This window comes from Pipra filicauda, unplaced genomic scaffold (assembly GCF_003945595.2).
Source record: "Pipra filicauda isolate LSUMZ 115617 unplaced genomic scaffold, ASM394559v2 scaffold31_size4109673_pilon, whole genome shotgun sequence".
NCBI lineage: Eukaryota > Metazoa > Chordata > Aves > Passeriformes > Pipridae > Pipra > Pipra filicauda.
This window is the reverse complement of record NW_024104443.1, coordinates 1,710,009-1,722,377: the sequence shown is the minus strand read 5'-3', so window position 1 is coordinate 1,722,377 and position 12,369 is coordinate 1,710,009. Positions and strand designations below refer to the sequence as shown.

General features: G+C 37.5%; 1 protein-coding gene across 6 annotated transcripts in view; it reads left to right on the top strand.

Moving 5' to 3' along the window:
* The window catches only part of PAM (peptidylglycine alpha-amidating monooxygenase), a 126,438-nt gene that overhangs the window by 69,995 nt on the left and 44,074 nt on the right, over window positions 1-12,369 (top strand). For all 6 annotated transcript variants that reach the window (XM_027731882.2, XM_027731886.2, XM_027731880.2 and 3 more), the window contains exons 6-7: window positions 4,049-4,134; window positions 5,876-5,959. In XM_027731882.2, the coding sequence (XP_027587683.1) occupies window positions 4,049-4,134; window positions 5,876-5,959 (170 nt within the window). The remainder of the gene's footprint in view (window positions 1-4,048; window positions 4,135-5,875; window positions 5,960-12,369) is intronic.

The following is a 12,369-nucleotide window of genomic DNA, read 5'->3' as shown; positions in this document are numbered from 1 at the left end:
TGGTTCTGTTTCTTGATCGTAATTGACCCTAAAAACAGTTTAGCCGTTATGGCAAGAAGTTTTGTCTGAGCTGACAAACTGTGCCAAAATTGAAGTAACATGTCTGAACTGATTGATCAGAAGTTCAAATTGTCCATAGATAATAAAGAATGCACTTGAATGATTTAAAAGAAAATGTTGAATTATTCAACATTGTCTCGTGGAAAGACAAGGTCTTGTGCTGCATCAAACCTAACACTGAAATGAACGCCCATGAATGAGCTGATTCATAGACATAACCTTTAGTTTGAGATCAGGCAGGGCAACTTTAAGTAGTTATCTAATCTAAACAAATGTACAAGTACAGGTCATAGATCACCACCCAGTAATTCCTGTGTCAGACTAGCTGTTTCTGTTGGCAGGAGAGGATGATTTTGGAAGTCTTTGACAGCAATAGTTCAGTACAAGTTGCAAAAGATGTCATGGCTGGTTCAGTGAAGTACTTGCATTTCACTGCATAAGGGAGAGTGGGGACAATAGAAAGAATTTTATTTCTGGGTGTAATTTCTTGCCATTGTGAGTGCCCCAGAATATTCTGCAACGTTCAGCTCAAGAGCTAAAACTGATCATTTTTCTCAATCACCTCAATTACCTTTTTTTTTACAAGTCTTGGTTAGAGTCAAGGTGTAGAGTATAATAGAGAAAGAAATAAAAAAAGTTTTTTGTTACCCTAATCAATGCAAATACTCTTAAAACAAAAGCCAAATACTGACCTTGCTGACATAGTAAAATATTTTACTTTCAGTCTAGGTAATCAGTCAACCCCCCCCCCCCCAGTACCATTAAAAAAAAATAAGCTCTTGAACTTACCCAAGACTGGGGAGAATGCCATTGGGAAGTCCTGGAGAGCTTGCAAAAAACCCAAAGATTCAAGAAGCAGTCACCAGGCTCTATTTTCATGCCCTCCCTTACCTCTCTCACTCACAAATTTTGACCACAGTCAAAAGCAGTCATTAATACAACACTGTATAATACACAGTAATAGTCCATTTTTAAGGTATTCTGTGCTACTCATTCTGTTTAGAATGTAATTTTTTGCGTGTGAAGAAGCTGTGAATTTCAGTGATGTGTTAAATTTTTTATTTGTTTGTTAAATTTATACTTTTTACTAGCCCCTTGCTTTTAAATCTGTTCATCAGTTATATTACCTCTTCTTTGGAATCTCCTCTAGGATTGTTTTTTTTCTGAAAACTTGATGATTCAAGATCAGCATTGATGGCTAAATGAGAGGGTTGACCATTTTTTAAGCAAAATGAAAGAATAGTGTCTGTATTTCATCTTTCTCCCCTGAAGTCTTCCTCCTCCATTGGCTAATGTCTCAGGAAGAAAGTTTGAAACAGTCCATGTAGGTTTTTTTTACCTAAGTAATGTGTTCTTAAAAATACTGTGGTATAGATGAAGGCTGCCTGGCCCAGAGTGTGGTGGTGAAGCTGTGACTGTGCTTATAGTTTCTGCTGGTGTTCTTCCTAAACAATCTCTTCAGCACATTTCCAAACTTTGCATATCAATACCTGGTTAGACCCCCAAAGTCTCTTGCGGTTTTTATATTATAGCATTGGGAAGCTGTGTAGTTTTCAGCTGCAGCTGTGTCAATCAAAACATTTCATTTGCCCTAAAATAATTTTTCCTTGTCCACTGGGGCATGTTTTAATGGGCAGATGACCAAACTGTTAGTTTTGAAGGTCTAAAAATATATGTTGAGAGCATAATTAATGGAAAGGAAGAAGTGGCATGTTCTCTTTTCTCTTGACACTCTCATGATTATGGCAGTGCTTTCTGTCAGAAACAAATACAGTAGCCTGGTTGCAGTAAGGCTCACTGGGATCACAGAAAGGCATGATGTCCTGCTGAGGTGGTTTAATATATATGCCAGAAGAGCTGGTTATTCCTGAGAGATGCTTGGAAGGCATCATTGTCATTTGCACCTGTGGCCCAGCCGTCCTCAATGGACACATTAGTGAGCCTGCTGGATGTCCTGGTCTTCGATGCTTTTATACTCTTCCACACACTGTGTGGCACTCTGTTCTCCCCAGAATTTCAGGTGACTGAAACCATGCCTTATGTGTACAGACTTTTTTTCAGGTCTCATTTTACAAGCAGTAATAAACAGAAGGGGCTGTACCCTTTTGGTTTGGAATGAAAGCTTGGCATGGGTATCAACCTTTATCGCATCTGGCTTGGATCAGTTGAAATAGTCTAAATAGTTTCAGAGTAGGCTTTCTAGAAGTCATACCTGTGTATGCTGCACCTGTTGAATGACTTCTACACTCCATGCTCAGCAATGTGATGCTTTGCCACTGAAGAAAGTACAAATACACCCCATAAATAAACCTAGAGGATTGAGAGGGAGAAACATCTTCTAGGTAGGTGTTTGGAAAAGCTCCTTAGGGTCGCTTGTTTGATTATCCACGTATATCATCATATGGCCTACACCAATGTGGAGCAGTCAGCACCTTCGTGGATGTGATCCAGGTACATTGTGGAGTCTGTATGACTGTGCCTGACTGGCCTTTTACGGATTTGACAGTGTCTGTGCCCCAAGTTTACCAGCTCTTGCAGATTCAAGGTATCTAGAATTTATCAGTCAAGTCTTTCATTCTCCAGCCTTAGTGTCACCTGCAAGGTTAGTTGCAGAGGCTAGGCACAACTCAAACTCTAAGTTATTTGAAAGTGTTCATAACCTGTTTGGTCTGTAACTGGGCAAACTCTTCTTTTTTGTTTTTGTTTTCCCATGAGTTTTTGTTTTGGGGTTTTTTTTGGTAGTTTTTTATTTGGTTTGGTTTGTTTTTTGTTTTTTTTTTTTTAATGGTTATTTCTATTTTGTGTATGTGTGTTGATTTCTCTTTTTATGAAAAACAAGAAATTGTGCAGTGGCATAAAAATTACCTTAAAGCAATGAGCTTGCATAAAGTACAGTGATGCCTTAAGCCCCTAATGGTTTTTTATTTTTCTAATATTTGTAAACCTTATAAGTTTTATAAGTAGTGGAAATAGACTCTAAAAGCAGCAACCCTCACATCCCTTTCCCTGTAGTACAAATAGTTTACACATTCCTTAACCCTCTTACCCCATTCTATGCTCCCTATATCACTCCTACCCCCAAATCCAGTAGAAATGTTTAGTCTCTTGTCAAGGCAAGGCCTAGATTGTTTGGAGAATGCTTGTATCTTGGCCTAAACCGCAGAACACGGTCAAGAATTAGGTGACTATGTACCCTTTGTGCTCTGAAGATGGTGAAGATGATGAAGTAAAAGACCCCAGACCCATTTCTCAGGGGGTGGACCGGGGCGGTCCAGAGTAAAGACCACAGGGTGGACACATTTGGGATTGGATGGATGGTATTATAAAATGTAACATCTCAGACGTCTTGTAACATCTTTTGCCTTAGCACAATAAACCCTTTCTTTATCTCACTCCTAATTAACTGCTCCAGAGATTTTTTAGCACCAACACATCCCACGGTATCAACAGGAAAGAGCATGAGTGCCTCCTATCTGTGGGTTCATACACAGATTCCTGTCATTTTTTTTAATGTAAGAATTAAACAATTTCTAAATAACCAATTTTAACTTAAGGCTGTGATGTCTTGTGGGAAGTTTTTTCTGCTTTGTGCATGAGTCCTGTCCCTGTGTGTAAATGTGGCAGTCATTGTCATGTTGAGTCAGTTGAGCTAATGGTGCTAGAAATTTTCATGCAGTTCACTCTCACAAAAGTTCCTTCATTTTCTTCCTCACTGGCTGTTAGGCTAACAGGGCCTATCAGAACTGTCTATGGTTTTGATTTTGTTTGCCTGACACTGTCTTAAGGCAGAGGGAGAGAAATAAAAGAAGTTGGAATGTATACTGATATCTGTGAAAACAATCGACATTAAAGCAAATGTGTTTGATCAACATACATCCAGAAATATCTTCACAGATCTTGAAATTAGTGGATTTGCATGTAATTCACCTGCCATTTTCTGATTTCAAGATTTAAAAAATAATATTCCCTTTTCTTTACTCATTTTTAGGGACTGTGATGAAGGAACGTGCAGAGATAAATCTAACATTTTGTATGCTTGGGCAAGAAATGCTCCACCCACCAGGCTACCTAAAGGTATTGTCCCTTTAATGTAGAGTTCTTGTGTACAGGGGCAAGAGAAAAGAGAGGATATGGAAGTAAGCACCTGGCATATCTGGGAACCTCTTATAATGTTTCTGTTATGTCTAGTTGATGGAAACTATAAACATGAGACTCACAAAGTATGACATTTATTATGGTAGCTAATGTGCTTGAGGCGTTTTGTCATTCTGTTTGCTATAACATTTTGGGTTTCTATAGGGGGAAGAAAGGCTGAGGGAGAGATAACTGTCATGATATAATGTTTATTTTTATATAGCATTAATCTTGTATTTCCTACTATGTGTTACTGGAAGGTTACTATTTATATATCTTTAGTGGCACACAAACTGTACTGAAATATTTTTATGTGTTTGGAAAACCACGAGCAAGTTCAATTGAATTTTTTCTGTGTCTTAAATATATTGTACAATGTAAAGTGTTTTGCATTTCTTAATGCTTTGATGCAGTTGAGCAACATGCTTATATACCAATTTTCTTGTATGATAACTACTCTGCTGAATTAAATCAAAACTTTTAAAGCTCCTTGGAGTGATATGTCTGGAAAACAGGAAGAAGCTGTTTTTTAATAACCACTAAGGGTCCTAGAAATATCTGTATAGCCTCAGTCTGAAAATACCTTGAATTCTAGAAGTTTTTAATTTAGTCTTTTACTACCTATTTTCATAACCAGGAGCAGTGCACAATATCATAAAAATGTTGATTTTTCCTAATCTATTTACACAGTTATCAACGTGAATGTTACTTGACTTGGTTATCAGAATGTCAATTTAAAAAATTGTTACTTGGAAGGTTCTGTGGAAGTCTGGTTCTTGGAGGATTATGTGGAAACTTTGCTGTTAAAACCCAGCGAGTAATATTCTTCTTGTTTCTAAGCTGTCCAGAAATACAAGGTTTGTGGGGAGTATTCATAAAGTGGCCTCATTTTTGCAGAGAGGCTGCAGTCCCATTTATAAATAGGCTTTGCCTGTTACTGTGGGATTCTCTGACCAAATATGAAAAAATTACTTTCTCTGCTTCTTCTGGAGAGTGTTCATTGTAGAATTGGTTTAGAGAAGTTCCTTTTGGTGATGGCGATATTTTGCAATTTCATTATTTCAAATTATTTTAAACTTCTCCATTGTCTTCTGTGCCTGTGCTTGCTTCTGTCAACAAGTAACATAACTGCATTATTTACTCAATATTTTTTCTGCATACAATATTAATTTACATCTCAAAATATTTTACTGCAGATCTTTTTATCTTATCATTCTCAATGTCTTCTTAATAAGTCAGTGTTAATCAGTTTGTATCATGTACAGGTTGCATGAGAAATGAAAGTTCTACCGAATCATATATGGATGGCAAAACTTAATTTTTATTTTTAATTTGTTTAATAGTGTTTATATATATATATATAAATATATATGTAAATATATATGTGTATATATATATATGTAATCTATATTAATATCCTTTGATTGAGAGAATTCAGTACATAAAGCAGGTATCTATTCATTAATAACTAAGTTAAGGTCCTGCTTCCTAATCTGGGAACACGTGTTGTGCTGGTGGTTTGCCTGGATTTCAGGACAAAGTTTTCTTTACTGGTGTCTCAGTGAAATTTTCTACCCCATCTCCTAGCTATTACAGTGCTTTGTACTTTTTATATGGTTGGCGATGGTGAACCATCTTGTATTTTATTGTTTCTGAAAACAATGCATTTTCCTTCTCTTAGGTGTTGGATTCAGAGTTGGAGGAGAAACAGGTGGCAGATATTTTGTGCTCCAGGTACACTATGGAGATATTAGTGCATTTAGAGGTATGTATTTTGGAAATTTGTTCTGTAAGTTGTATCAGCTGCAGCTTCAAAATATTTGCATGACATGTAGAGAACAATTTTTCTGTTAGTGCCATTTACAAAGGTAAAGATCAGTGGGCATATTTGTAATACAGTTTGTATATTAACTTGACTTTATAAATTTGATTTATCTATAAATGTTTGAAAAGTGAACACATTTTTTTCAAAATGTAGAGCAGATGACATAAGGTAATGGAGAAGCAGATTAATAATTCTAAATGTGGGGAGAAACTTGGGTTTTCCATATATAATTCAGTGTTCTCTTTGATAAAGTTGAAACAAATAGCTGTGAACATCCTTAACCTGTCCCTTACTTGAGTAGATGGTGAAAAGATTATGTACACTGGCCAGCCAGTCACAGTATCTGTATTTGGAAGAAATATAACTTGTGGAGACAGTGTCACTTTTTTTTTCTTTTTTTTTTTTAAGGATGAAGCACTTATTTCAAGCATGGCAATATGCTTATTGTTGTCATTGAGTGCTTCACAGAAGCACAGAATGACTGAGGTTGGAACAGACCTCTGGGAGTCATCTGGTCCATCCTCACCCTGCTGAAGCAGGGCCGCCTACAGCCTGTTGCCCAGGGCCATGTCCAGGCATCTTCAAGGGCAGAGACACCCCAGCTTCTCAGGGCAACCTCTGCCACTACACAGTGAAAAGTGTTTCCTGATGTGCAGAGGGAACCTCCTGTGTTTCAGTGTGTGCCCATCATCTGTGGTCCTGTCATTGGGCACCTCTGAGAAGAGCTGACTTCCGCTTCTTTGCACCCTCTCTGCAGTTTGAAGAGTCCTAGCTCTCTTATCCTTTTTTCACAGCAGAGATGCTCCAGTTTCTTCATCATCTTCATAGCCCTTTGCTGGACTCTCTCCATGTCTCTCTTGTACTGGGGAGCCCAGCCCTGGACACAGTGTTCCAGATGTGGCCTCACCAGGGAGGAGTAGAGAGGATCACCTCTGCCAACCTGCTGGCAATACTTGGGCTAATGCAGCCCAGCATACCATTTGCTGGTGCAGCAAGGGCACACTACTGCCTCATGGTCACTTTGGTGTCCATGGGGACTTCCAAGGCCTATGCTACCAAGCTGCTTCCCAGCTGGGCAGCCCCCAGACTGTGCTGGTGACTGGGGTTATACCTCCCCAGGTGCAGGACTTTGCACTTCTACTCATTGAATTTCATTAGGTTCTTGTCAACCCCTTTCTCCAGCCTGTCCAGATCCCTCTGGATGGCAGCACAACCGTCTGGTTGTGCTTGTCCCAGTCACTTGTCCCAGTGCATTGTCATCTGCAAACTTGCTGAGGGCGCACCTCACATATATGTATATATATATCTCATATGTAGCAGACGCAGTCCTTGTATAACAAGGAAGAAAAATGCTCCTCGTGGTGGGGTGAACAAAGAGGCTTTATTTCAAAATCTGCGCTCTTTTATCCTTACATACCATGTGACTTCTTTAGCCAATGGAGTTCCCTATGACGGCGCATGCTCTTTCGGGCTTCACTGCCCCAGCACATCCCTTGTGCCTTTAGACACGCCTCCCACAATCATATATATGTATATATGATATATATATTCATCCAGGCCATTAATAAAGGTGTTGAACAGGACTGGAACCAATATTGTTTCCTGGGCTACGCCATCCTCCAATAAGACAACGATTTAACCAGTGTTCAGTTCACATCACTGCTCATCCAGCCCATACAGTATGAGGTGGGATGAGTGAAATTTGGATTTCATTAATGCACCTTGAGATATTTGTGATGTGAGATTTTGGGGGATTATTTTATTTATTTTTTTATATTTCATATTGTACCTTTTTCTTTAAACATGAAATGCCTTGTTCAGACACCTTTGGAATGCGTGTATTCTTACTTTCAGTCTGTAAATCACATCCTGTGTAAAGTTTTTAGGTTAGGACCTCTCTGGTCATCAAGAGTAAAAAATGAGTGGGTCATCATTCTCATGGAACTGTTCTGTGATATGTTACTGCGTAGGATTTAAATGAGAATGTGGAGATCCTCATGGGATAAGAGATAATGAAAATGTTGGATGAAGAAGAAAGAGGAAGTAGGCTGAATAACAACAGAAAAGGGAAGGTATAATGTAGCATAATGGCAAAATTGATAGAGGAGGAGGAGGAAGGAATAAACTGAGTGTGCCAGCATTGTTTAAATGAAGTATATATGCAAATATGCACAACTGAAGTTGAAAGAATTGATTTTCATGAGGAAGTTCATGAGGGACCCTTACAACCCATGGGATTCTCTGCCTGCTAAAATCCTGAATAATTAAAGTCACATATCTCTAAAGAGAGCATATTTATTGAGAGCCTGCTCATTATTGCTTGGGGACAGTGAGAGTTCTCACTGTTCATTTTCACTCTTAAGTATAATATACGAGTATGTAGTTATTAAGAAAAAGAAACAAATGAGACCAGTAATCTTCATTGCATATTAGCCGAGAATGTATTTGGAAATTTTTATTAATAACTTCACTTGTTGGTCAAAGCTTCTACTCAAAAAATCGACTTGCAGACTTAGAGAAACTACAGTGAAATGAATTATAATCTGAAATTAAGACATAATTTTATACCCCTGAAACACCCCCCCTGCAGTAGCCACCCTTATTTTTTGCCTAGAATATCTTGCAGGACTTAGAAATGTCATAGATATAAGCCTGCAAAATTATGAAAGTTTAAGAAGTGTGAACTGATAGGACTATGATGTAGGGGGTGATACTAGTGTCATTACAAAAGGTAAAATCTGTCCACTCTCATGTTCCACTCTTTCTAAAAAGAACATTTCTTCATTTCATTAACCAGGTATTAAACTCATTCTCCTTTCCATCCCTTCCTAGCTTTAATCCTGAGCTAAGAATTCTTATTTAGGTATGCACTTTATGCTCAGATATCAAAATAAAGCTTATTGTACCTTGTCTAAAATGAACATATTAAAAAATAAGCTGGAAAACCAAAAATACATGCTACAAAAAAATGGGATATGTGCAAAGAGCCATCTTAGAAAAACATCAATTTCTTTACTTTACTTTCTTCACTTCTTATATTGCAATAGCAAAATTATTTTTCTTTGGAGTTATGGCTGATAGTGGATACAGTTTTGTAACAAATAAAAAGTTTTCAGAAATTTGTCTGCCATGCTATTATCTTAGTCCTTTCCAGTACATGTGAGAATTTAGTTGTTATCCTCAAGAATCAAACTGTTTAGAAGTTATCAATAATGTCTTTTAACTTAGTCTCTATGGAAGGTTTTCACATTGTGTTATTTTTATGTGTGCAAGTGTTGCATTCTTTGAAGCAATTTATAATTTTTGTCAGATGCTTGGGCAAACTTATGGAGAATTATTTGATTTTTGTTCAGCTCTGCCTCTTCCTTCATTCCGTTTTTTGTTCTCTCTCCTTCTTGCACAAGGAACAAGATTTGCGTTCTCAGCTCCTTCTCTAACTCCCATTTTTTTCCATGAGGATAGATTTATTTTTCCCTGCTATCATTCCATACAAAAATTATGATACCCATATTACATATACTAACGTAGATGTACCTGCTTTTGTGCAGGGTGTGTGTGGTTCTTTGTGTTGGGTTAGGTTTTGGTTTTTTTTGGTTGGGGAGAGTAATTATTTTGGGCCACCAAGCTGGCAGATATCTTAAAAATATCTCTTTCTTCATAAGTCTGTGAGTTGTACACTGCCATTGAGTTGTAGCCTTATTTTGAACATTAGATTCAGTGTGCTTCTCTTTGATATTCTTTTGAATATCCTAGTGTCTTGAATAAAATTAATTTTGCATATTCACAGATATTCGTGGCTATGACATATTATGATATCCTCTTAGCAAATCAATCATCTGTGACCCTTACGAGGTATTCAACTGTTAAAAAATTACGCTGAGTCAGTTTCAGCAATTGTTAGTCTCCTTTCTATTTGGAAAGTAAGTTGTGAAAATGTGAGTGGGAGGACTGTGTTTGCATTTTGAATAAAGGTAGAGTTTCATTCTACATGTTACTGGACTTCTAAAAAGAATTTTGCTGAATTGATTTTGGATGAGTGAACAGCTTGGCAATTGCAAGCACCTTCACTTCCATGAAAAAAACAAATTGAGCTAGTTTTCTTTTATGTATATTATACTAGCTATCAGTATTGAATGCAACATACTGAATTTGTCTCATTCTTTACCAAGACTTCAAGTTCATTTTTGTGCTGCATGTCTTTGCTTTTTAAATATAACTCGAACAAAGTTACTTCCCTGCGGGCATTAGCTTTGGAATTGCCTTGCTCAGAGGTTGTGCTTACCTTTGAGGCTACTTCTTATCTTTGGTGAGGCAAAGCCAATTCTGAGACTGTTTGTGGAGATTCTGGTACAAATCAAAGGCTGACTTTGAAATAACAAGGGGTTTGGAGCTTCATAAAAAGTGCTGCACTGTTACAGTGAAAGCTTTTAAGTATTCTAGTCGCCATGTGTGAGTGCTATACTGTTCCTATGAAATATTAGAAATAGAATAATGAAGAAGCTGAATAAATAGTTTGAGCAGTGTTCAGTAGTTTATAATCTGTGTACCAAAAGTGTAAAGAAAGTAGGTTTTGAAGAGTGTTTGTTTTTTTGAGTAAAAAAAACCCCAACCATATAATTTTAAGCATCTACAAAGCCATGGAAGTCTATGGCAGATTATCATGCATGTAGTTAAAGAGTTCAGGATTGTTGATCTGGATAGACAGATTTATCAGGAAGCTTGTCAGACTCGTATTGCAAGTCCTGTCAAAATCGGCTTACGGAATGAGAGTGTTTCTCTTCAGGATAATTTGCCTTCACTTCACATATGAGTATTTCATTTGACAAACTTGAGTATTTCTAGTATTTGAGATATTTCTCCTAGAAAATATTATAAACAGGAGTAGCATAGGTGATTCTTTTTAACTAATTTAAACATTTATTGGCAGTTAAACTTGGAGTGACCATTACAATGTTGTCATGTACAATTTTTAAAAAGGATATATTTAAAATCTGAAGCCATTTTAACATGCACCGTCGATTGCCATGGTCCGAGGGGGGATGGGGCCGTGACACAGCACGGATGGGTTCGGAGACAAAGTAGAGGTGTAGATGGAATCCTTTATTGAGGCGTGCACAGGATTTTTATCAGTTCAGGCGGGGAAAGGGCCAGAACATGAGGTGGAGCATGAGACAGACAAATGGGGGAACAAATTGGGATAGAGACACAGGCAAAAGGGGGAGGAATGTGGGAGAAGCCGGGGAAGGAAAGGGAGCAGGGAAGCAGGCACGCCTGGGCACGCCCAGGGCAACATACAATGTGTATATTTATAAGCACATAAAAACTGTAAAGTCCGTATAACAAAGTCCTGACAATCACTGTATATCTTCCTCCATGCCTGGAACTGTTCCCATCCTGAATCTTGCTCCTTCACAGTCTATTTTGTTTGACGTAGGTAAATAAAAGCTGGGAATATATAATATGATTGTGTTATAATTGGACACCACAAAAGGCAGTCATAAGCACAACTTCTGGTTTCATTTGAGTTGGAAATTCTGCATGGATGGTTTGCTTTCATTTGAACCTGTTTCTGAGTTATATAAAAATGCATTTTCCAGTCTTTGCCATATGGCAAATAGTAACTAGTAACTTCTTTGTCCCAGAGCAGTGCATGTGTACTGAATATCTGAAACAAAGAAATCAAAGGAGTTAGGATGGACTGACAGATCGCAAAAGAGATGCTAGATTTTGTTTGGTTTGTGCATTGTTTAAACGTATTTTTGCTTAGGTCAGACAGTGAAGCTTGAAAAGAATTAGCCCTGAGAACTGACATGACCCCACTGTAGTCAGCATTCTTGGGTGGAGGGTTCAGAGCTTTGAGTATTTCAAAGCTGTAGGGAAGGAGAGTCAAGAAAACATCATTTCCATTCTGTAGTTAGAAAAATGTTTAGCCAAGTTATGGCTAAATATAACTACAAACAAAATAATAAATTGCTGTAGGAATTCCCTAAAACTCTAGACCGAAGTGTCCATCTGTTATTTTACTCTTAAAACAGCACTGCAGATCAAATACTTGTGCCACAAGTTGATTTGTGTTTCTCCAGATACTGATTTAGATGGTTGCCTTGTATAGTAACAACCACAACTTTACCACTATCTTCACTTCATTTTGAAATTTCTCCAATTAGATGAAAATACTGAATAAAATCTTTTTCATAGTCTGAAAATGTAAATAGCGTTAAAATACCTTAATATTGCCAAACTTAAGTATATTGGAGTTCTTTCCTTCTTCCTGCTGTGCTATTTTTAAAAGAGGTACTATGACACAGTAAAGGTTAAATTTTTCAAACATGACTCATATTTGGCACATG